At 37.7% G+C, this 26,320-nt stretch overlaps 1 protein-coding gene across 3 annotated transcripts in view; it reads right to left on the reverse strand.

The window, feature by feature from the left end:
* CORIN (corin, serine peptidase) overlaps positions 1–26,320 on the reverse strand; it is a 115,261-nt gene that overhangs the window by 47,579 nt on the left and 41,362 nt on the right. For all 3 annotated transcript variants that reach the window (XM_086890423.1, XM_086890421.1, XM_086890422.1), the window contains exons 4-5: positions 24,033–24,243; positions 6,151–6,332 (exon numbers count right to left, since the gene is read on the reverse strand). In XM_086890423.1, the coding sequence (XP_086746549.1) occupies positions 6,151–6,332; positions 24,033–24,243 (393 nt within the window). The remainder of the gene's footprint in view (positions 1–6,150; positions 6,333–24,032; positions 24,244–26,320) is intronic.

The raw sequence follows: 26,320 nt of genomic DNA on the forward strand, positions 1-26,320 counted from the left end.
TTTGGAGTCAGAATTGTAAGACAGACAGACTTTTTCTCTTGCCCAATATAGTTACAGTAGCACAGTGGAACACAGAGGAATCCCTGTATTCTCTCACTTTCAGATTTTCATCACCGGCTCCCTATACCATGTATGTAGCCTGCAGTACAATGTATGTATCTTGTTGCTGTCAATTCTAGAAAGTTTTGATACTATGGTCACAATCATAGAATTAGAAAAGCTGGCAACTCCTTACCCCTGTGAAATTGTTCATTTCTCTATTTCCTTAGGATGCAAAATCCTGTGGGAGAAAGAAAAAAGACAAAAGACCTTTTTCTTTCACTCAAGTGATGTGGCCTAAAAAGGCCACAAAAGAAACTCCAAGTTGGAAAAGAAACAGGCAAAAATCAGGAACAGAGAATAGGAGAATAAAAGCCACAGAACACAAGGAACTATAATGCAGGATCAATAGAATTAAAGAGTGATTGGTGGGGGAGATAGTTTAATCAGCCATGCGTGGTTCTTCACATGAAACATCACAACAATCCTGAAAAACATTTTGTTTTCCTCAAAAAATTATTCCACTATTGCTGTTTTCACAACTGTTCAGCATCAATGTCATACATACACAAACCATCTCTCTCTCCTTTTCACTGCATCAAGCAAATGCAAGGACACGAAAGAAAGATAATGTCTTCCTGATTTTAAAAGCTTTCTCTCAGAAAAATTATCTATTGGATGTATATAATTGCATTGCCTATAGAAAAGTAAATACCTGTTGCAATCAGATATTTGAATTCTCTACTCAAAGTTGTTCCTCAAAGCCAATTCTCTTAATTAGTACCAGTTTGAATGAAGCTAGGGGTGACCTAATTGCAGCCTTCCAATACTTGAGCCTACAAGAAAGATGGAGAACATTTTACAGGAGCATGTAGTGATTGGACAAGGGGAATGGCTTCAAGCTGAAAGAGGGTAGATTTAGATTAGATATTAGGAAGAAAATCTTTACATTGAGGGTGGTGAGGCACTGGAAGAGATGGCCCAGAGAAGCTGTGGATGCCTCATCCCTGGAAGTGTTCAAGGTCAGGGTGGATGGGGCTGTGAGCAGCCTGGTCTAGTGGAAGGTGTGCCTGACCATGGCAGAGGGGCTGGAATAAGATGATCTTTAAGGTGTATTCCAACCACAAATCTCATGGCAATGAAGTGCAGTTCAGGCCACTTGTGCACCACTTTTTTAACAGAAAAAGACATTCATTTGTAATACCTCTTTAGCAAAAAAACCCCAAAAGTGAACGTCTCATGATTCTATACTGTTATTTACATAGTTTTGTTGTATAAACAGTAGAAGTATCATATTCACTGCTGCTTTTGAAAACATTTAACAATTCAAGTTAAGAGAAAAATAACTTGAGGGCTCTTCTGAGAGCTCCATGTTAATCTAGATCAGATTACTGTGTTGCTTTACTTCTCATTCAAGCTTCTGGGCATTTTTTCTGCCATGGTTTTAACAGCAGCCGTTATGTTGGCTAGTCAAAGCAAATAAAACAGCATAATAAGCATTGCCAGTTGAGAGAGAGATAAAAGAAGAGCTGAAATTTTTCTGTGAGCAGGGATATGAATAACAGTCCTTAGGAAGGTTTCTGTGATTCATTCCCCCCAGAATGCATTATTGGTTACATGTGGAGTGGATGACTGATAATGCCTCCTGCTCACTCCCTTACATGCTCATAGCTCATTGGACCTGTGACGCCAGTTCAACCATTTATCTTAAATCTCAAAGCATAATTCATACAATTATTATTAGGGTAGCTGATTTTCTCATCTACTGAGTATTCGCTTGTCATTTGTATAAACAGACATCAGTCTGAAGGACATTGGCCTTCAGACCTGCAGCGTTTTCTCTGTGATTCAGAAAATGACTGAATGACTCAGTCATTTAACATTCAGATGTTTTTACCATAATGGCATGGCTTGTATTTTCCAGTACAATCATTACATCTGTGTTCACACCAGGAATGTATTTCATAATAGATTCCCCACAGTGGAATTGTACACTCAATTTCCAATGCTTGTGGAGCTAACTTTTAGACAAAGAGATAAATCTTAGCTATGACACATTAGTGGATGTGGATGTGGATACAATATGTATCCACTAGACAATCCCTATTCTAACCAATAAAGATCTTTTAGGAAAACTGTTAATTGTGCCCAAGATAAATGTTCAGGATTCTAACTAGAATGTGACTCAAGCATATTTTCTCCAACAGGGCTTGGAAATATGACTTTCAAGGATTTTTTGGTGGAGTGATAATCCTCAGTTCAGAAAATGTGGAAGATATGGAGCTTTTAGCCACAATCAGACAAAAATAAACAAGACGAATCAAAAGAAAGTTTTGTTTGGGATAGGGGGATTGGGTGATACAGTACAAGAATCTGTGGAACAAACAGGTATAGCAGTCAGATCTTAATTTTGATAAACATAGGATATAACTAAAGATATAACTAAAGATACAAAAGAAGATTACATGAAACAAAACATATTATATGTAACACATATGTGGACAGGGAAGGATTCACTGCATGTAATCTGGAGGTACCAAATCACAAATGAAACCACAGAGTTGAGAAATAAGCAGTCATATGCCAAGAACATGCTCTGGAAATTTTCAACTGAACTGAACCCTGAGAAGTGTGAAAAGGAACTTGTGCTGAGCACTAGATGAAAAGGGAATAGAGCAGAGAATCAGCCTCAGCTCCTTGGTTCTACTGTGGTAGAAGTATATACAATATATATTTAAATATACAAACTGCAGAAATAAATATTCAAGAACAGCACATTTTATTTCTGTAGGAGAAGCAGCCTTATGAACCCAAACTCTTACCTTTTTCAGTCAGAGAAGAATCACATTAGGGCCATTCTTTTAAATAAAAATAAAAGTCAAAATATTCTCCACAGTCATAGAATCATAGAATTGTAGAAGAGCTTGGGTTGGAAGACGCCTTAAAGATCATCTTATTCCAACTCCCTTGGCATGGGCAAGGACATCTTCCACTAGACCAAGTTGCTCACAGCCCCATCCAACCTGGCCCTGAACACTTCCAGGCATGGGGCATCCACAACTTCTCTGGGCCATCTGTTCCAGCGCCTCACCATCCTCACAGTAAAGATTTTCTTCCTAGTATCTAATCTAAACCTACTCTCAGTTTGAAGCCCTTCCCCCTCATCCTTTCCCTACATGTTTTTGTAAATAGCTTGTCTCCATCTTTCTTGTAGGCTCCCTGCAGATCCTTGAAGACAGTTCAGTTATGGGCTCTCCTTAGACATGAAAACCATTCATGCCATTCATGTCCAAGCAGCATACACAATGAAAAACTTAATTTTGTAAACCCCTTTTGTTTCATACACAACAAATACTGACAAGATGTCAGAACTGACAATAAGTAGAACAATAAGGGTCTCCATAGTCTGCCAGGTAGGAGGAACAAAATCTCACAATTGGCTCTACATTTCTTCCCCTGGTGAGAAAAAGCAAGCTTCCACTGTGTACTTACCTGCAATTTCTGCAGTTCACTACAGATTAATACCAATTCTGCCATACAGATCATGGAATAATTAATAACCAGGCACTATTCTTTAAAGCTCCTTCTCTAGCAATACTAAATATATTATTTCAGCCACATGGAAGTTTCATAAGTGACAAATCTCTTCTGGCTTAATCTAAGTTCAGCTATCTAGATTTGGTGGGGTTTTTGAACACTTTGACCATCTATAATTTGTCAAAATTTAACAGGCATTTTTATATTATACCTTATATTCAGTTTATGTACCACACAGGCATGAAATCCAGGTCTTCAATATTCTGTTGCTTTTTCAGAATTATACCTCATTCTATGGTCATGCTCAGTTAATGATATGATAGTCACCCACTGCTCATGGCTAATTACTCTTCAATGTGTAAGCCTTTACCATACTTATGTATTTATTTATGCTACAGCTTCTTACCTTAATTGTTATTTGAACCTGCCATGAAGACTAAATTATGGTACTTCTTATTTCTAAAATGGTTATCCCTATGATACCAAAGGCAACAACAAACATACAAATATTTTACCTCACCCTGTGAGCTAAAAGGACACTTCTAGTCCCATTCTACATAGGGAATTTGAGTTACAGCAAAAGAATATGCATTTTATGATTACTTGCTTACTGTTTCCATTTGAAGAGTTCCATTAGACCTAATTTTTTCAGTATAGATATCATACGTTTTTTGTAATACACTTACGACACTTGTCCCAGCAGATTTCACAACAGCAACATGCACAAAATACCACAGGACTCTATCATAAAAATCTGTGGACAGTGTTAATTTAACTGGAAATCATTCAACTTTAACAAGACACAATCTTTTGGACCTTTCCCCACCTCAGCCAATACAAAAGTTCCCACAGATGAAGTTAAGTGGGGACAACAGCCTCCTTTATTTCATTACTCTTCAAAAATGTGCCATTAGAGCTGGAGAGAATCCAACTGGTAAAAGACTTTGTCTAATAATTTTAGGCAATATCATTATGTATACTCAGGAATTGCAAGAAGGTAGCCCAGCATACATAAACTATTTTAATTGTACCATTAACTAACATTCAAAGAAACAACACATAACCTCCCTGATCTTTTAAGGTAGTTTTGAAAAATAAATTCTTGGGGTTTTTTTAATAAAAAATTAAAAAATAGTTTTCATCATACTATATTTTCCTGTTTATTGTCACACAGAAGTCATTAACAAAGTTAGAACCCACAGATAGACCGTACAAGCCTCAGTCTCTTCGTCTCACAGAATGCATATCAACAACAGAGTCTCAGATGCCAGCGAAGGAACTCCAGCAATGGGGTCAGTGAGAAAAAAGTCAGGCTTACTGCTTTCAAAGGTGTGATCTCATCTCTAGATTTGGATCTAGAGAACACAGCACTTTGAGGAGATGGAAATTCCTTGGTTTTAGAGACTGGCTGGAAAGCTGCCCAGTGGAAAATGACCTGGGAATGCCGGTCAACAGCTGGCTGAACATGAGCCAGCTTATACCCAGGTGGCCAAGAAGGTCAATGGCATCCTGGCCTGTCAGCAACGGTGTGGCCAGCAGGAGCAGGCAGTGATTGTCCCCTGCTGTACTTGACACTGGTGAAGCCACACCTGGAATTTTGTGTTCAGTTTGGGTCCCTCAATACAAGAAAGACATTGAGGTGCTGGAGCATGTCTAGAGAAGGGCAATGGAGCTGGAGAAGGGTCTACAGATCACAGGCCTTATGAGGAGTGGTGAGAGATCTGGGGTTTTTTAACCTGGAGAAAAAAAAGGCTCAGGGGAGACCTGATCAGTCTTTACAACTGCCAGAAAGAAGGCTGTATAAAGATGGCAGTGAGTCTCTTCCCCCGAGCAACAAGCAATATGACAGGAGGAAACAGCCTCAAGGAGCACCAGGAGAGGTTTAGATTGAATATGAGGAAAAATTTCTTCATGGGAAGGCTGGTCAGTCACTGGAATAGGCTTCCCAGGTAAGTGGTGTAGTCATCATCCCTGAAGGTATCTAAAAGATGCATAGGCATGACACTTAGGGACATGGTTTAGTGGTGGATTTGGCAGTGCTGAGTTAACAGCTGGACTGGATGACCTTCAATATCTTTTTCAAGATAAAAAATGATTCTATGACTTTATGCGTGCATGTATAAAGACCATGGTTTTTGAGAAATTTACCTCTTGATCAGTTTTGGGTTCATTTTTACTGCAAGAAAAAAGGAGATACACTTGAAATTTGGCATATGTATCAGGTTCTTACTCCAAATAACAAACCCAGGTTTACTAGAGCTAACAAACAAAAAGTCAACAGGTTGTATTAATTTCTGCAAAGTAATCTTCTTTCCTTGAAACAGTTTAGAATTTTTGATGAAAAACAAAAAGGCCTCAAATCAACACAGAAATCAAATCTGAAAAAAATCAGCCTGAACAATTAAAGCACTGCAAACTATAATCAACTGACAACCAGACTTTATCACAGTAATAAGATGGAACATAGAACAAGAAATAATACTTTCAACTCAAAGCTTTTTCTACACAGAAAGAAAATACATTATTAAATGAAAACTCATAAACACAGCATAACAGTTAAGAATGGAAACATACACTGCTTTCCTTTTTCTTGGTGTGGTGAGAAGCATACCCTTGTAGTGGTGTCATTCTCAGTTTTGTTTTGGAATTGAGAGCACTTCAAGAAGTCTGGCCAAGAAGCATTTACCATACCCAGGACTGGTTCACAGCCTTCTTTTGCTGCCTCACAAAATGTTCTGCAGGGCAAGAGGCCTCGACTAAACAAAAGAGACAGAGAAAAAAATTAAAAATTATTATTACTTTAGTAGGTTGTGAACACTTTTTAGAAAGAGCAAAAAGTAATAAGCGTTATTGGCAAATTTTGTGTTTTACAGAGCTACACCCATACCCTTACAGTGTTTAAATTTTCAACACTTTATGTCTACATTACTGCAGAACCTTCTGCAAAATGAAAATGTGCTTTATTCGTAACAACTCATAATGCCACAGGACGATCTTTTTCCTGATACACTACATATGTCTTTCTCTATATGTCTGACCCTCAGTTGTACCTGCCCATCTCAAAACCATGGCTAGAATTCCATATTCAATCACAAGTGGCCTGAACTGAAGAAGTCTACAGTACTCAAAAATACACCAACTTAGTGTTTCATTTTACAGTATAACAGTATTATATTATACAGTATAGAGAGTAACACAGTACTTTTAGCAACTGTGTGACATGGCAGCAACCAGTGAAAAGAAGAAAAAAGCTGCCAGAGCTGACTGACTACAATGTTAATAAAGAGATTGGTGTAAAGCAAAATATTCACTTGCATAAGTATTCTTAAGTTGGTATGGTTGACTTTCTCTGCTTAGTATCTAAAAAGACAAGTGTGCTGCCAGTGTTGTTACTGAGTTCATTACATACTCTGGTTGGAACCACTTTTTAAATAAAGGTGTCTTTAGAGATACATTCTCCAGGTAATGCTAAGGACTTTTACACAATGCACTTCATATGCTGAAGTATTGAACTTATCTCAGAAATAAGTCAAGGAATTTATCTTTAAAATTGTCTCTTGCAGCTTCCTGGATGGCAGATTATTTGCTGTCTGTAAAGAAACATATATATTCTAAATCAGTACTTTTCACCACCAAATTTTTTATTGTGATCTGTTGAAAGACAGAATTTTTTTGCGCCAAGGATCGCCTATATGGCTGTGTAAAAAACCAAGAATGGTTCCATATGATGAGAGAAGAGCTGCCACTTACTAGTTCTGCGCATTGTGCTGGCAAACTAAGTTCATCTGACTAGTAAAGGGTCTTCAGATAAAGATGTCCTAGAACACTTTTCTTTTTTTTTTTACAGAACCTATTCTATATGGAGAGAAAGAAAGGGCATAAGAGCTCTTAAGCAGCTCTTAAGCACTGCCTCCTGTCTGGAGCCTGAGAAACTCCTTAAATAAAGAGGATTTGAGAGGGCAAGTGACTGTCTCCAAACATTTTTTAGCTATTCCTTCTTAGCTAATATTCTAATAACACTTCTGGTTTGACAGAAGCTCCCTAATACAGAAAATGCCAAAAGAAATGCTGCTGCTTACTACAGAAGGCACTTGAGTTTCAAAATATCTTTAAGAAATAAGATGTCACAAAGCTAAAATGGAGTATTGATTTGACCTGTTGGTGAGTGATAACACTTTATTTTATTCAATCTGATAGGCTGAATTTAACTTTCTGATCATTTTTTTCAAAACCACAAAATATGCTACAAAACTGCATTACAGTGAAAAGTATTGCAAGCAGTGATTCTACCTCATTCACTGGTGCAATAGAGCATACTCGATGATCACAAGTAGTAATTTTCAGACAATACATTCTGCTAAGTTAATTTTTTGCTCTCGAAAAAAAGTGTTAATAGGGACATTAATTGATTTTAACAAGCCTTTGACAGAGATCTACTTCAATTTATCACAGTTAACCAATCTGTACACATGATTTCTATGAATGGGAATGCTATTTGAAAAAAATCCCTAACAAATAAAAAACAAAACATAAGGAGTTCTTGAGGGCTCTCAGACAAAGTTTCATACAAGTCTGGAGTATTTGATATGATCTCTGTTTTTCCTGACCCACATCTAAATCATTATCTTTCAAAGCACCACACTTCAGCTATAGCCCGACATTTAACAATCAGGCAATAGTATTATGTGTATGTGAATTTCTTAAAATGTAACTATAGCAAACTTCCATCTGTATGGTTCCTTGTTTCCAGAGGTCGGTCAACATACTGAACATTCATTCCAATTGAAATTTTAAGAATAATATTAAAAAGTTACATCAAAATATAACTACGCAGAGTTACACATAAGAATAATTGTTAAATCTTCTAAAAATGTCAGGAGCAATTTTTTTTCAGAAGAACTATCTGCACATTGAATTCTTTACATCTATATGAGAAAAAACCCACAAATGCAAAAAGTTCACCTCATTTATTTAAATTAAGCAGTCCAGCATTTGAATATTACACTGCAAGGTGAATGTTTGGATATTGTATCTGATTTGCATGGCAAGGTTCTTGTAGCGGGAGAAATACAGGGGTGGCTCCTGTGAGAAGCTTCCAGAAGCTTCTCCTGTGTCTGACCAACTCCATTCATATGCAAGACAGATCCACCACTGGCCAAGGCTGAGCCCATCAGTGATGGCAGTTGTACCTCTGCAATATTTTAGGAGGCAGGAAAAAAATCCTGTGCAAAGGCAACTGCCACCAAGAGACAGGAGTGAGAATATGGGAGAGAAGCAACTCTGTAAATACAAAGGTCAGTGCAGCAGGAAGGCAGGAGGTGCTCCAGGCACTGGAGCAGAGATTCCCTTGCAGCCCATGGGGCAGCCCATGATGAGGCAGCTGTGCCCCTGCAGCCCATAAAGGTCCTCAGTGGTGAAAATATTCACCTGCAACCCCTGCAGGACCTCACTCTGGAATAGGCGGATGCCCAAAGGAAGCTGTGACCCTGTGGGACCCCACATTGGAGCAGGTTTGCTGGCAGAACTTGTGACCCTGTGGTGAACCCACACTGGAGCAGCCAGTTCCTGAAGGACTGTACACTGTGGGAGGGACCCACACTGGAGCAGTTAATGAAGAATGATAGCCCGCGGGAAGGACTCATGCTGGAGAAATTCATGGAGGACCCCATGCTGGAGCAGAGGAAGAGTGTGAGGAGTCCTTCTCCTGAGAAGGAAGGAGTGACAGTGACTATGTGTGATGAATTGACTGCAGCCCACACTTGCTATCCTCCTGCACCTTTAAGGGGACAGGAGGTAGGGAATTCATGACCAAAGTTAAACACAGGAAAAGGAGAGGGATGTGAGGAAGCTTTTTTAAGATTTAGAGGTCCTTTTCTGATTACTCTGCTCTGATTTGATCAGCAGTGAATTAAATTACTTTCCCCATGTTGAATCTGTTTTGCCTATGACAGTAGTTGGTGAGTGATCTCTCCCTGTCCATATCTCAATCAGTGAGACTTGTTCTATTTTCTCTCCCATGTCCAGCCAAGCAGAATTTGTAGTCTCTAGAGAAGCTCTGACAAAACAGAAAACATGGGATTATCCAGAAATTACTGCAATATTTGGCTCAGTTTCAATGTTGAGTCATGCGTGCTCCATAAATTAAGTATTTCTGGATAATTATCAAGTTTAGTATTGACTTATTGCTTAATCTGCTGAAGGATGAAAATATTATTAAAAGTCTTTATCTTGATTAGTCTTATTTACAGCTACTCAGAGACCAATCATTTTAAAAATAAACTGGCAGGTGTATGGAAATCTTACCATAATTGATTTGCACCAGTGGCAGGCACAGAAGCAGGGTATAACATATTAGCGTGTGATTCTGCTCTTCAGGATATTAATAGAAAAACTCCTGAAACTGGAGTTTGATGAAAGAAAGAAAATATGACATATTTTTATCTCTGTGGTTGGTTTGTCCACACTCAAAATGCACACTTCAGTAAATCCAGCTGCACAGAAATACCAACATTAAGACTGTATGGCACCAAAAGAAATAGAATCTTCTTTATCATTTATTGAAAAGTGCATTAAGGGTAGAGAGAATATATAAGGGTTTTAAATTTGCATAAGGCATCATTGAAGAAGCTATTTATCAGAAGTTTTATACTAAATATGCATTGAAGCAGGTATATTCAATACAGCATATACTCTTACGTGATTTTAAGTTTCCAAAGACGCTAAACACTGCCTGAAAAAGATGATCTGACTTCCTTGTCATAACGATCACCTAGCATTCACTTAAATTTGAACTCAAATTGCCTGATTATAACCCTACAGGGACCTACTCCTTATAACACAGAGATATTTTACATTTTTAGACTAATTTTTTTCAGAATTTACTCCTTCTCTAATACTCACTTCTTTCCAGTCACACTACCATGCACAGGGCTCCTCAGTAGACTCTGTTTCTTAAGTGGCTGTTTTGAGTATTATAAGTTATCAAAGAAATATACTACAAGAAGCAGTAAGGAGAAGGAAGATCCTCATGGTGACTATTTTCCTCTTGCTGCAGAAGTTACCACATTTTCTAAGGTTAGCTCAAGATTCAAGTTAGCTAAAGGCTCTGACTCCCAACCTCAGAAGTCGCTGATGGCATGTCTTTTCTGGAAGCAGCAGCCCTGTATGCAGCTTGGTTCCCGAATGCCTGGATCTGGTTCTGTGCTACTTTCCATTTTGCTGTTTTTAAGAGCTGTTTTTAGGCTGTATAATAAGAGGGCAAATAACAGATTCAACTGAAGAGTAATGTGATCCAAAAAAAGTGCTTTTTTCTCATCTGGCAATTGATTGGGTCCTCCAAAAGGATACAGGCAAGGAAAGAATAAGATGTCAGAAGAGGGAGAAGTAGAAATTGTTAGAGCCAACAAAACCATTAAATTAAATAAACAATTAACCATCCTGCAGGAGCTCCCCTTGCAACCTGGTAAATACAATACTATATCTAGTGCTCATTATTATCTGTGGCATTTCTTTGTGTCTTCACAATAGTATCTCCATTGGTATAAGCACTGCTCTAGACATGCCCTGTTGAAAAATTTATTATTGCCATTTTACACGTTAAAACAATAGAGGATAAATGATTTGCAAAAGGCTTACAACCAAGTTGGTATGCCAGAGCTGAAAATACAGCACGAAGATCACTCTGAGAACACACCATTGTTAGCTGCATCTGCTAAAGGTCACATTTGTGGTTCAATAAACAACCTGACTGCAGGCAGACTGCTGAACATTTTCAGCTACTGCTCGTTCTCATTACTGTTCCTTCCCCAGCTTCATCCCTTCATTTGTTTCAGGATAATTTCTTCTGTGGCCGCACAATAAGCTGTATTCAGGTACTGAGACAAGTTAAAAACAACTGTAGGATATTTTCCTGTGTCATTCATACACAGGCACACATGCTAAGAATGGGGATAGATCTCAGCCTTGGGGCAAAATAAATTAACTGGTAATACAATCATGAGAGATTGTTGGGGCAGGAAGGATGAGTACATGGACAAACTGAAACATGATGAAATTACTGGAAAATTTGAAGAAAACCGAGATCACTATTTCTATGGCCCTGAAATCAAACAAATTGAAGTGATTAGCTCACATATACCAGCCTTTGTGAGTTCTAATTGTCTTTAATATTTTTCATGATATTCTAACAATAAAGACTTCCAGAGAACATAAATGTCAGAAAAAGAAGTTTCTGCAGAAGAGCAAACACACACACCCAAGATTACAGTTTTCTAGAGCGACCATTCTTTTGAAATCTTTCTCAGTACCCAGTACTCCAGTATGGAAAACAGCACAGTCACTGATAGAGTTTTATGAGACAAACTCATAAACCCCTCAATATTACTTCTTGATGCATGGTTTTATAAACAAATTGGCTGCTAATGTTTCACACAATCAGTAAAATGATGTATTTTTATCTTTTATTATTTGGTTTTCATCTCTAAATTTCAAGTTCATTTGATAGTTTGAATTTTCTATTTTATCTCTAGATAGGGTTTAAATATGAAATTTGCTTCTTTGCATAATAAAATATGAATAGAAAGCAAGATTATTTTAAATTTTAATGGTTATCTCACTTGACAAAATTGTGTTGGATCCATGCAGCAACATTTAAGGATGACACCTCAATTCCATATAAAACTTTGTAACACTCAAAGCAGAGTATTACCTCCCACCTAGTTTTTTAGCTTAAGTTTTTTAGCTTAAGCTTTAGTGTTTTCTCAAAGCACATTCCTGTGTATAAGTACAGAGATGCAAAATTACCTGTAAGAGGATAAGACCCACAATCTGAGAAACTTCTAACATCTTAAAGAAGAAAAAAGGCCTCAGAGGTGAACCTGGCAAAAGGAATAGTAGCTCAGTTTCCCTGGGTGGGAGCCTGAATAATGGCTGCAGCTGTTTAGACAAGATTACAGCCTTGCATTAATTGGCTGAACTGCAGGTAAGTGTCCATTCATCTGCCCTACAGGGACTCAGTATAAGGATTTACAGATAGTGCAGAAGGCCAGTTCTAACTTGTACACTCATGAATACCCCATTTGCTGTCATGAAGCTTGGCAACTATAGATGAACCAAAAGAGGACTGCCCTTTCCAAAAGACTGAAAAAAGCCTGAGTTATACAATGAGAACGAAAAAGATGGAGATACTGAATGGATTGCCTGCAGCATGGAAGAACAATCTGTTTAAAGGCTATGAGAACAGAAAAGTGGCAAAACCTAATCAGATGAAAAAGCTGGACTAGAATGTCTTCTGTGGGTTCATACAATTTTTTTCTCTAAGAATGACATTCCAAATTAACAATTCCTTAATAGTTGCCATATCTTATGGCAACAAGAGACAGCTAAAGACTTACAGTTGCAAAAGTCTTAGAGCACATCTGATATCCAAGAGTACCATACTTAACAAGAGCTCCCACAGAACTCTGAAGGCTGTTCAGACTGAGGAGGGAAATATAAATTCCTGATTCCAGTGAAAGTGGAACTGGGAACAAATACAAATATACCATTTGATTTTAAAAAGACTCTTTTTATCCACCCAAAAATGAGTAAAGGAAGCAGTAGCTGCTGTTGAATTTTACATCTTCTAAATCAATCGCTTATTTAACATCTCTTTCAGACATTACCAATGCTCTTCAGACAATGTGGCCAAACTGTGTTGATATCCTTAAGGATGGACACATACAGTCTCAACAATGCAAGTTAGAATTTTTAGTCAGTGTAATAATTTATTTTGTAGATAAAGCCCAGATAAGCTATTTTGACCAAAATAAGGAGTCACATCTGAGTCAGCAGTGTGCTGTGGCAGTCAGGAGCAACAATCCTGTCCTGGGGTACATCAGACACAGCATCACCAGCCTAGCAAGGGAGGGGATTGTCCAGCTCTGCTCTGCACTGGGGCAGCCTCACTTTGAGTCTTGTGTGTAGTTTAGGGTGCCACAATATAAGAAAGACATTAAGCTATTGGGGGCATCCAAAGGAGGGCAATAAAGATGATTAAGAGTCTAGAGGGGAACCCTCTATTTGAAGAGACTGGGGACACTTGGTCTGTTCAGCATGGAGATGAGGAAACTGAGAGGAGGAGACCTCATCGCAGTCTGCAGCTTTGTCATGAGGGGAAGTGGAGGGGCAGATGTTGATCTCTTCAAGTTTGTGATCAGTGACAGGATTCAAGGAAACAGCATGAAGCTGAGTCAGGGGAGGTTTAGGTCAGGTATCAGGAAAAAGTTCTTTCCCCAGAGGGTGTTGGGCACTGGAACAGACTGCCACCAGCCTGGCAGAGTTCAAGAAGCATTTGGACAATTCTCTCAGGCACATGGTGAGACTCTTGGGGATGGTCTTGTGCAGGGCCAAGAGTTGGACTTTCATGATCCTTGTGGGTACCTTCCAACCCAGGATATTTTATGATTCTATGAATCAGCAAGAAACAAATTCAGAAATCCCCTCTGACTCCTCAGTCACTTTCTATGATAGCACAATACATCACAAGTTGAGTTTATAATACCATAACAATCAGAAACTTCTAAAGTATACACAGAATCATAGAATGACCAGGTTGGAAGACACCTTCAAGATCGTTGAGTCCAACTCAACCCTGACACCTTAACTAAACCATGGCACCGAGTGCCACATCCAGTCTTTTTTTTTAAACACATCCAGGGACGTGACTCCACCACCTCCCCACGCAGACCATTCCAGTACTTTATTCACCCTTTCTGTAAAAAACCTTTTCCTAATATCCAACATATATTTCCCTTGGCACAGCTTGAGACTATGTCTTCTCATTCTGTCAGCTGCTCCTTGGAGAAAGAGTCTGACCCCACCTGCCTACAACCACCCTTCAGGAAACTGTGGAGAGTGATAAGGTCACCTCTGAGTCTCCTTTTCTCCAGGCTAAACAACCCCAGCTCCCTCAGTCATTCTTTACAGGGCTTGTGTTCCAAGCCCCTCATCAGCCTCATTATTGCCTCTTCTGGACATGCTCAAGTGTCTCAATGTCCTTCCTGAACTGAGGGGCCAGAACTGGACACAGCACTCCAGGTGTGGCCTCACCAGTGCTTAGTACAGGGGAAGAATGACCTCCATGCTCCTGCTGGCCACACTATTCCTGATGGATGCCATTGGCCATCTTGGCCACCAGGACACATTGCTGGCTCATGTTCAGCCGGCTGCCACCAGTACCCCCAGGCCCCTTTCTCTCTGGGCACTGTCCAGCCGCACTGTCCCCAGCCACTGTACAAAAGAAGCATAAATTTTGCAATGGAGCATTGAAAAGAAAAAAACTATCAAAAATTTTCAGTGTGTTTTGTACAATGATCATAATCAGTTGAGATTATCTATCCTTACTAAAGCAATCAACCCTCCTAGACTTCTCTTACCGATCCCATCACTTGATTCAAAGACAACAGTGAAAATGGGAGAGAAACACTAAATTAATTCATTAGAGGTTTAGTTCAGCCATGAATCAGTTTAAATTAACTGATTAAATTATTAAGAATATTGCTACAATTGTGAGCTGTTTTTACAATCTTGTACTATCTGCCAAAATGACTCCTAAATGAAGTCGAATTTCTGAAAATTATTGCCTAGTATTTATTATGCAAATGATGAACACACTGTTTATCTAGTTTACTTTATATAAATTTCTTTTAAAAACAAACAAACAAAAAAACTCCTAAAATGCCTGAAAATCCAGGTTACAAGATCTTTTTTGACTTTAGCAAACAATATTCACACTTGGGAAAGAGAAGCTGGCACAGTAAAACAGGAGTCCTCTGAATCACACACGAGTATTTCAATCACAGCACTTCTACAAGAATTCTGGACTAACTGGAAGTAAATCATACACTGCACAGCTTCTCTAAGTATTTTTATCTTCAGAATAATAAAGGCACCCAAACCAATATTGTACCTAAAGAACTGCTTTCCATTTTCACAGATGACTGTGAGAGGTACTCTTATTTTCATGCAGTTTTCCAGAACTCATGTTTCCCTGTGCACTTCACATTATTGCCAAAAGGAAGACTTCAGGAATCAACCCAAGTTAAAACTCTCTTAGCTGCATCTTATGAGGAATCCTAAAGATTCAGACACATTTCTCACTCATTGACGTTCAAAGATCTTCTCTGTCAAGTAGACTATCAATGTAAGTCATTATCATGCTACTTCAAGTTCACATTAAAATTGTTTCACAAACAAATCTGGCAGGAGCAGATGTCATCAATTTAAAGAAGCTGTCCTACCCTCCATAAGCCTGTTCCAAAACCTCTCCCCACCTCTCTTTCCTACTTCTTTGTGCCAGCACGGCACTTCATGCTGTTACACAATGGATAACATCAGTCACTCCTAATTTAATTCAGATCAATTTCCAAATGCAATCTGTTGCGGAGCTGAAGAAATACTCTTGACATGACATGGAAAAGATATGGGTGAGATAGGGAGTAACAAGCAGAAGAATGGAATAATACTAATTCTTTCAGCACTACTAGCATTTTATATAGCATTATCGCTCATGTAACAGTAGACTGGAACATGCTCTCCAGAAGGGTTGTGAAACCTCCATCCTCAGAGATACTCAAAACCCAACTGACAGTGGCCCTGAGGAGTTTCATTCATCTTTAAGGCTTGTCCTGATCTGAACTAGAAGAGTTCCAGAAGTTTCTCTCCTCCACACCTGAATAATCCTGTAGTTCTAGTTTGACTGCCCTGCCCAGCACGTGAGCCTGGTGCTTACCACTGGGGTCTCCAATAGAGCAACAATAACTTCTGACAGAGGAGAAAAACTTGTGAGAGGTAAGTATGTCTCACTAATGGAATCTTCAATAGGTTTTGAGTGCAGATGGTTTATAAGCTATTTGTTAACAAGATGGGCACTAAAATAAGCTAAGACATTTTATCCTCTAATTCCCTTCTCTCCCTCTTCTAACAGCCACGTGGAAAAGAGCTTAGTACTTAGAGCAACTTCCCAAATAAATTTAAAGTTTCAATGTTCAAATACTTGAGCACTCTTGGTGATTACAGAGTGCTTTTTCATAAGCAGCCCATTTTCTTCTTCTGTTTTTGCCCAGGGCATTATTTAGGCATCCAAAAAAAAAGGGTAAAGGGTGCTTTTTTTCTTATTTTTTTCCCTCAAAAACTATATGTATCCTGGAAAAGGTCCTCTAAGATATGTTTGTCAACTTTAAATATAGGCATTTTGGCCTGTGCCACATTGTTACCAATGTTTCCCTAGCATTCCTTGCAGAAGCAAACTGTCGCCTTTATACTGTCTTGGCTTGGGAGAAAGTAGTAGTGGCTCCTAAGGTGATGAATGTAACACATTGACTTCGTAGTGTGAGTTCTGAGGGACAATGCAGACTATAATTTTTTCATTAACACATTGTTTTCTGCTGTATGAATAACAGACAAGATTATTACTATAACTCAGTATCTATGAAATTATTTAGGAACAATACAGGCTGCATTGAGAAGAACAATATATCTCTAGAAATGCTATTTCTAGAGTGACTGCTGTTTCTTCAAGTTTCTTCATTTATGTCTTGGCAAGATGACTTGCCAAGAATTGCCACTCCAATACTTCAGAGAAATGTGAGCATTCTCTTCTTTGAAGTCAGATGTAAACCAGCTATTTCTTAACTAAAGGTCTCACCCATGTGTCATGAAGAACGTGTTATACTCATAGGACAGCAGAAATAAAATCTGGGGTTTTGAAAAATTATCTTCCCTTAGAGCAGGAATTGGGGCTTGAGGATTTATTTTCTTTTTGATCCTTTTTCTGACCAAATACTTAATCACTTCTGAATCTGCATATTGTAGATTTTCTTTATTCCATGTATCTATTTACTACCTACTCAATTTTCCATTTCAAGTCATCCTGATTTTATTCACTGTCTCCTTAAATTTAGAAATTCATGACTGTTCAGTACGCTCACTAAAACATGTTTTCAATCATGACTTTGCATATGACATCTGTTACTGCACATAAACACTTTCAAAAGCACACAGGAATTGTCTAGTGCTATTATACTGATACCTTAAACAGACAGTTTTGCTAGTTTGAAACTCTACCCAATGTATTACATCTCTCAACCACTTCACTTTCTTGTTGCTGTGAATTAATTCTACTTCACCTTGAATTAGAGTGCTATCAATTTGATGGTAGACCAGAGCTGGCACTGAGTACATTGCATAGGAAAGTCTTACAAAATGTTTCTCACAACATGTTGACTATCTGCCATTAGCAACTCTATCCTCAACATTTTACTTATCAAAAAAGTTACACAATAAAGTCATTATTATAACTATTTATTAAATTACAGCTATTGGAAGGTTATTAACTGGTAGAAAGGACAAAATGAAAGAAAAAATTATTCATTTGTTTTGCTGTTCTGGGCTTTTTCAAATGACACAGACCCTGTGTATTCCTCAGTTTTTCTGCTAAACAGTAACACTTATATCCATTCCCTGAAGAGAATGCTTTAAATCAACAATAACAAGATACAAAAAAAAAAAAAAAAATGGCAGACAGAGAACACTATTTATGTGGGCAAGCATTTGCAACATCATCATACTCTCTAATTTTTGTGTTCCCTTTTGACAAAATATGTCTATACATGTTTTCAATTAGTTGGATCTCCAAGGTTGTGTGGTTCAAGTCACAAGTGCACTTCAATGGACCATACCCAGATTTAAAACCTGTAGACTGGATTATGACTTGGTTATATTCAAAGACAGATTTCACAACAGTGTGGGGTTTTGTACACAATTGGGCTGCTGGATTCTGACAGGCTGCAAGCCAAGTCATGACAACATTTAAAACAAAAGACATGTGATTACAAACATTCTATGTATAAATCACTTCACCCACTGAACATCACCTCTGCTTTAGTTTGAATTAAGATTCTAATCTTCTGGATCTTCTTGACAAACAACTATTGCCAAAACATCTGGAATAGCCTTTGTGAGTCATGTTAAATTCCTTAGGCTAAAGAGGCACCATCAAAAAGGAAGCGTATTAAGAGGATAAAGCAGTTTCACAGGACATCAAAGACAGGACTACAAACTCAGGAAAGAACTGGTAGCCACTTAGAAGCATCTGAAAGAAGCCTCCACTCCATGTACCTGGGTCATGGCAAGAACTACACTGGATGGAGTCATGAGAACAACAGAAAGAGACAACATGATGGTGGGAGAAAATTGTCCCACCTTGTTCCTTGGAGAGCTGGTAAACGATTGTTACCAGTGCAGTAGCTCAATGTTTAAAAGTAAATACCACCAGTTTCAACAAAAGCATCTCTCATAGGTTTATGAGAGGGGATTCTAAATGTCCTTCCAGGTGAGCTGCTCAATACCTTTGCTTCAAAAATTACTCTGAAGCTAACTTCATAAATGTGTAAAATTTAAACATTTCTTAAAAGCTGCAGAACGGCAAAGTTCCCTGTGCAACTATAATTTAACATCTTCACACAGGTGCATTATAAAAAGATAGCATGAAAGACTAGTGTAAAAGCATAAAGTCTGGGTCACAGGCTACCTACAGAATCGTTCACTCAGAGGTCCTAGCAGCTGCTATTTTGTCTTGGCATATTTACTTACTTTTGTTGCCAAAATCAACTGGATTAAAACAAAATTGAAGCATGCCAGTGGAGGATTGGAGGCCTATACAAACTCATACATATCCATACATCATTCATACACAATTAAACCCATTATGGACTTTGTGAAATAGATATTGACTCAAATATATGCTGATAGCTTCCTGCTCAAAGCCTTAAAACAAAAATTAGCTATGTAAACAACATCCTTGTGATCAGTGAGCTTTTTCTCCTAAATACTTCAAAAGCCTCAATTAACTCTAAAAAGTAGGGGGTTTTTATAATATTTTATTATTTTAATAAGTTTAGCTGTTATAACTGTGCTAAAATATAATTAATTTCACTGTCAGCAGGAGAAATAAAGAACATGGATAAGTTTCAAGTGAAGTTCACAAAAACAGGAAAAAGGAAATAACCACAACACTTGTCTCATTCATAGATTATACTAAACATGACAGACAGATATCTATTACTCTACAGAGATTGATTCTCTTCCATTTTCTAAGAGGACATGAATGAAATTCTTTCAAACTGTTGACAGCTTTTAATAAAAGACACCACACATATTTCTGGATTTGTTTTTTGGACCTAATATTTCATCCTACTTTAGGCCCTCAGTGAAAATCACACTATTAGGTTTTTCCTTTTTATTAATTACAGAAAAAAAGATTAAGACAATCAACCAGAAAAAAACCCATAATAGAATTAGCCACTATGAGTCATATCAGCAGCTCTTCAGAGAATATTTAACTGCACACAAACTATTCACAGCTTCTTAGAACCCATTTAGTATTAACCTAATTTTAATTAGTTAATTTCTTCCATTCCAAACATATCATGTTGACCTATTCTGACCTCTGGCTTTCTGCAAGTCTTTACTTGACTACTGTTGTGTGTAGTATAGATCCTACAGCACCATAAAATAAGTTACATACAGACATTTACACAAGAAACTGCTTTCTAGGAAAGAGTTTGAAAATCAAGGAGAGTATTTTCCCTTCATTGTATTATCTTGCCCTTTAGAATTAATCTGAGAGGGAAAAAATGGTTGAATTATGGCAGAGAGTTTTGCCATACATTCACTGTGCATTAGGTCACAATTAAAGTGAATGAACAAGTGAAATTAATTTTCAGATTTTAATCAAGAAGAAAGATAATGTTGTGCCTAAAGATACAGGCTCCAAGTGTTACAGAGAAGTTCCCTGCTCTACTGCAAATTTCTTCCTCCATTTTGGCTTCTCCAGCCGTTACTGTGACAGTGTTATTTTCTCTTCCTACTTGTTTCCTTCATGGGCTATAAACTTTCAGAGGCAGGAGGCTGCCCCTCAGTGCATATTTGTAGAGCATCCAGCATAAAAAGCCATGGTCTCAAACGCACTCTGAGCCCTAACTGAAGATAAGCACTTCACAACTCTGTTTTCAAAGATGCCTGACATGAAAAAAGCATAGTGAGTGAAAATGTACAGAAATGCAAGGTGCATTGGAATTTTAGCTTGAGAACATATTGCACTTTCTAATTTGCATTGCCCTAATACTATTTTCTAGCCTAAATTAAGTTTGATCTCCAAAGATAGGAGACTCTGAGTATCTCTCAACATAATGCATTTCCTTAACTTTTTGGAATATACTTCTACAAAGAGGAGTAATGTAAGTACTCAAGTTATTATTTCTGTTTTAAAGGCAGCATAAAAGCACAGGGGTATGAGAATCCATAAACTTCAAATTTATTCCCAGCATAAAAAGTCAAAATAAGCCATGTACATGGGCCTTCAGGATCTCCTATAGCCTGCCTATTTTCCCAAGTCTTTTGATGAAATTTAATTATTTCATAGAGCACAAGAAATATTAGAAATCATCAATCGGTAAGTCTGTTTGCATTACGCAGTAATAGGCTGACCCACTATGAACTTCTCTAATGGTTTTGAATCTTTAAATTTTACATTAATTTTGGCTTTAAAATGCATTTTTTTTTCTCCTTTTGAAATCTGAAAACATTGCAGATTAACTTTGATTGTCTTCTTGAGCTTCATGAATCCAATGCATGTGAGTTGCTATAAATAAACATCCACTACATTGTAGTGACTGACCTTTGGCCCACTCTTAGTGCTGAGGGAGAATTCACTAGATTAATCATGAATCATAATCAGTAGCTCTGAGGACAGATGTCTCTTGCAACAAACAAAGTACCAGTGTTGCATGTGGTGGTCAGAGGATACAGACTATTACTGCCCAAAAGGCCAAAGTTACTCCTGGGAATGTGGGAATGTTTCAGAAGTCATTAGCTCAGCATATCTAGTTTAAGGTGTTCTTCCACCACTGGTACTGCTTTTCAGGACTGAGTCATGTTTTCTTAGCAATGCTGCCGAACTGTGGTAGGACAGGGTTTTTTAAGGCTGATTTTTAAGTCATACTGGAAAGATCTCATCCATCCACTCAAGAATGAGGAAGCTGCCTAACACCTTTACATAAGCAGTCTCTTACTACGAAAATTATGGGTAAGCACACAAAAAAGCCTTACTGCACTTCAACTTTCCATTTTCACACAGGTTTCAGCTGTACTTTCAAACTTTTTCAGTACTGGAAAGTAGTATATAGATAACTGCTATATATTTTCTTAAAAGAGTAGGGCTAGCTGATTTTATATCCAGTTGCTGAAATTAAATACATGTTTTTTAATTAATATATTTTTACTGACACACATGGTTTCGCTGCAGTAAGATACAGAACATTTCTGAAGAGCAACAATATTGTGGTAGTAATCAGAAATCCCTGTACCTAACTTCACAAACACTGAATATGCTCTCTGCCTAGAAACGTAATCTCCTTCAAGTGTTAATGAAAACAATGTTTATAAATACATGAAAGATAAATGGGAAACAGACATGAGTTTAAATATCAGAGAAAAGCTATGTAATGACAGCTCACTGGATGCCAAAGATTAGCGCTTGTAACTTTCCCTCTTGTTCCTTCTTGTAACGCAGTGTTATAATTATTGCTCCCATGGCTGCAAGCTGCCAACAGACTCTCAACAATACCTAAGAATAGACATCTAGGCATCACAGGAGCTTCATCTCTTCCGCACTGGGTAAACAACATTTGTCAAATTAAGCTTTACATACATTAGGAACAATTGCTTCGCAAAACAGAGACAACAACAAATGAAAAGTTATGATCAGATGTAGAAGCACTGACGTTAGTATGAGCCAGCTGTAACTGATGGGAGGAAATAAGGATGATGTCAGTAACAACTGTTTACAACATTAGTGGATGTTTTGTCATAACGTATGTTCTAGACAACCACAGTCCCCCCAGAAAAGCACTACAGCATACGGACATATCTGTATTCCTTACCACCAGAGGCTTTTAACAGGGACTCTTCTATTTCAGTATCTTTCTGCTAACCAGATTCCCCTATTCAACAGACCTAAGGCAGGCTTGTTTCTTTCATTTTTGATATCTGCACTCAGCATATACAAACTTCCCTCCTACTATGTTATATGCTTTTCTCTAGATCTCACTGACAGGAATTACGGTGGGAAGGCAGGGAAGGGGCTGGGCTGAGAAGGGAAGAGGTGTTAATAACTACTTTTTGCAGATCTGATGTTTCTTAAAATAAAGTATTCTTGGCTGTGAAATATATGTGTTTGCCTGCAATAACTGGATGCTACAAAAGGACTGTTGTAATCACAAAAATCATTCAGTTGCCTACAGAAAAAAAAAATAAAAAAGGTATTCTTGTTTAAAGAAGAAACAGGAAGTTAAATTAGGACAACTGAGGTTTTGCAAACTAGATTTAACTAACAAGCACACTGTCAATCCTCTCTTATTTTTCTTCCCATGGTTGCCACTGACTGCAATCACTGCATTTTGTGATGCACTGGAAGTGGCAGGCATATATTGCCTGGAGTGAGACTGTACCTTTCATTGGTAACTGGATTTTTGACCAGTTCTCACAGAACTTCTTTCATAAGTACCTTATTCCTTCTAAACTGCACAGCATTCAGCTTCCTGGTCTTGTTACATTGTTTGGAACACTTATTCAATTGTCAGATTCTCTTCCAATGAATTTCAAAATGGAGGAAGTGGAAATAAAAAATGAAAACAAGGAGAAAGAAATCTATTCTCTCTCTTTCCCCTCCAGAAACATCAAAGATTGTATACATATTACATATTTAACATGTGTACATGTTAAAAAAATATTCCTTTTCCCCTTTTTGTGTCATGTTTTGATTTTAGCTCTGCTAAACTCACTGATCCTTTTTCAAATCAAACTTAATTTAAATGTGCACACACATTATACTAATGCTGTGAAATTATGTAAATGCAGAAAAAGTACATGCTCCTTAAGCTTCCAGAATAGTTTATGTCACCCTCAACATATTCTGCTAATTTAATACCAAAAATATATTTAAAACATTAACTATGCTGAAGGAAATGACTAAACAAATTTGAAGTTTAACTAAAGACCAGCCCAACTTATGATAATACTATAAATATCCAAGGCATAATTGTTGTTCCAAAACATTCCATTTTGTCATAGCCAGATTGGAGAATTTAGGCAGAACTCTGTACAGGAAAATAAGGAAATTAGGAAAATAAGCCTGACTGCCCTAATTTCACAGTTTTAGTTTATACAGTGGCAACCTTTTTCTAAAAGAGCTCTATTACAGTTGGCTTATCATGGCAGAAATGCTGTCATTAGCTTTGACAGACAGGAATTTTGAAATGAAGTCACAAGCTTAGTTTGGATCTTCCCTTGTCTGATTAGACAGAGAGTATTTTACCACAATTGGCTCTAGTCACTGATGGATTTTCATTCCCAAATACCTGTCATCACTGTCACTGATGCATTCAGGAAGAGCGAGACTACAGCCAAACAGCATGATGTGTTGATAGCAGTTGAGACGATTGAGGTAACTGAAGAACTTCAGGAACTTCTCCATTTCAATGCTTTTGACAATGGAAAGAACTGAAGTTACGGTGGTGTAGTTATATGGAAGTATTTGGCACTGGCTGTTGGTGATAGTTCTGCAGGCACCTGTGAAAGTAAAACAATATATTTAGAGCAATAGTATGACTACTGAATAGTTGGTTCAAAGCATGTATTGAATTGACTAGTCAGTATATATAATATATAAGCAATGCTGGTATCTCACAGATAAGATTACATTCCATAATGCTACCATAATACTGTCAAAAATAAGAAAAAAATCAAACCAGAGAAGCTTAGCTTGGAAAACCAAATAAGCTCATAGATATTTTAACAATCCTCTGACTTTGTATAAAACTGGAACAGAAATTAAAAAAAAACAATTTCTTTTTGACAGCCTGGATACAATAAAATATAGTTGAAGCTGAGAATGGAAGTCACATAGAAAAAAATGGGTTCCAAAGCTGTTCTGGCTTTAGTGTTCCCATAAAGTTTCTCTTTTCACTACCATTCTACTTTCACAAGTAGAAATTTCATCAATTGAAATTTCATCAAAATTATTCACGAGATCATCATGTATCTCCTGAGGCACAACTGCATGATAGTTCCTGCCATGGTATGTGGCAAGAAGTACTGACATTTTTGGCTGAGTTCACATGCATGGACAGCTTTAGATATTTTATAATTCACACAGTCCTGACAGAGAAGGGTACAAGTGCTCCAAGATACCTTGGAGCTATCTGATCTTTTTGTAGTACTCACTGGTTGGACAGTAGAGCAATGAATTCAGAATTCATGAACAAGAAGGAATTTTGTGGCAATTATATAACAATTTTTAAAACAGAGAAGAGATTAAACCCAGGACCTGTCCTTGCAACAATCACACAGAGAAGAGTGTAAATAGCTTTCTTCCACCATTCTCATAAGCCCCCTTCAGGTACTGTAAGGCTGCAATTATGGGGAATATAAACTAGCTTTGGCAATACCTACAGGAAGGTAAGAAGAGCAGTGAATGGGAATAATGGCAAAACACTGTTGATCAGAACAGTATGGTGCCAAATTATATGGGTCATTTCTGACATTCATCTGAATTAAGAGTTTTCTGTTTATCACCAGAAATTGCCAAATGGATTGAACTGGTAAAAAAGTGCTTACTTCCACTCCAACAATTGCAGTGCAAGTGTACAGTTTCATTTCAGTCCTCTGAAACTAATTTAAACTGCACATTTTCCCTTTCCCAGTCTCCTCTTCAGATTGTTCCTATGGACTGCATCTGAACAAAATACACTGAACTAGCAGGTGCAGCTGACTGGAAATAACCTACTCTCCCAAAAGACAAAGTTCACGGCAGCCCCAAAGAAAAGCAACTACAACTGCAGCTAAGCTTTATCACTCTCTTTAGGTTTAAAAAACTGAGCCATGCCTGTAATGATAATAAGACCATACATAGTTCCTCACCCAGAAGTGATTGCTGCTTCCAAATTTATGAGGCCATGCAATGAACTAGCTCTGCACATTAGCGTGCCTGCCTATTCTCCCTTCTCTTGCACCGCAATGTAATTTTTTGGTGGGCACAGGGTGAGAGAAAGAGGGAAAGAAACAACTATTTCACTTGGATGAAATAATTGAGTTGGACAGCTTTTTGGGGAAAAAAAATATTTTTCCAGGACAGGAGAAGGGGTGGGGCAGTACAGTGGCAAGAACCAGAGGGTAAGATCAGAGCTGCTCACAGCAGCTGAAGCAGTTATTTTACACAAAGTGTCATTCCTGCCCAGAAACATAAAGCCCTTTGAAAGGGTTAGGAATACTTCAATTGCATTATCAGAGTCAATTCCTGTCTAATGAGAAATAAAATAATATCCTTCCTCCAAAAAATTAATTAATCAATTCGGTGTAATTCTTCAATCTTAATGCATCCGTTTTCTCATTTGCACTATAAAAACACACCTGGGATCCTTCAGGCATCTAAAATGTAATGCAGTTAAATGATGTCTCAGTTAAAGCTAATGTAAACCTGCCTAGGCTAGGATTTTAACAGGATTTTTATAGAAGATACATAAAACATGCCTCCGTCTCAGGTATGCAAAGCATAACTTAGTATGTGAGAAGAGTATGTAGCCTGAAGAGAAAAGTAGGTGGTCTGATTTTCATATCCCAAGTCAAATTTGCTCAAGTTTCAATTAGA

Source organism: Cyanistes caeruleus, chromosome 5, assembly GCF_971803275.1.
Source record: "Cyanistes caeruleus chromosome 5, bCyaCae1.hap1.1, whole genome shotgun sequence".
NCBI lineage: Eukaryota > Metazoa > Chordata > Aves > Passeriformes > Paridae > Cyanistes > Cyanistes caeruleus.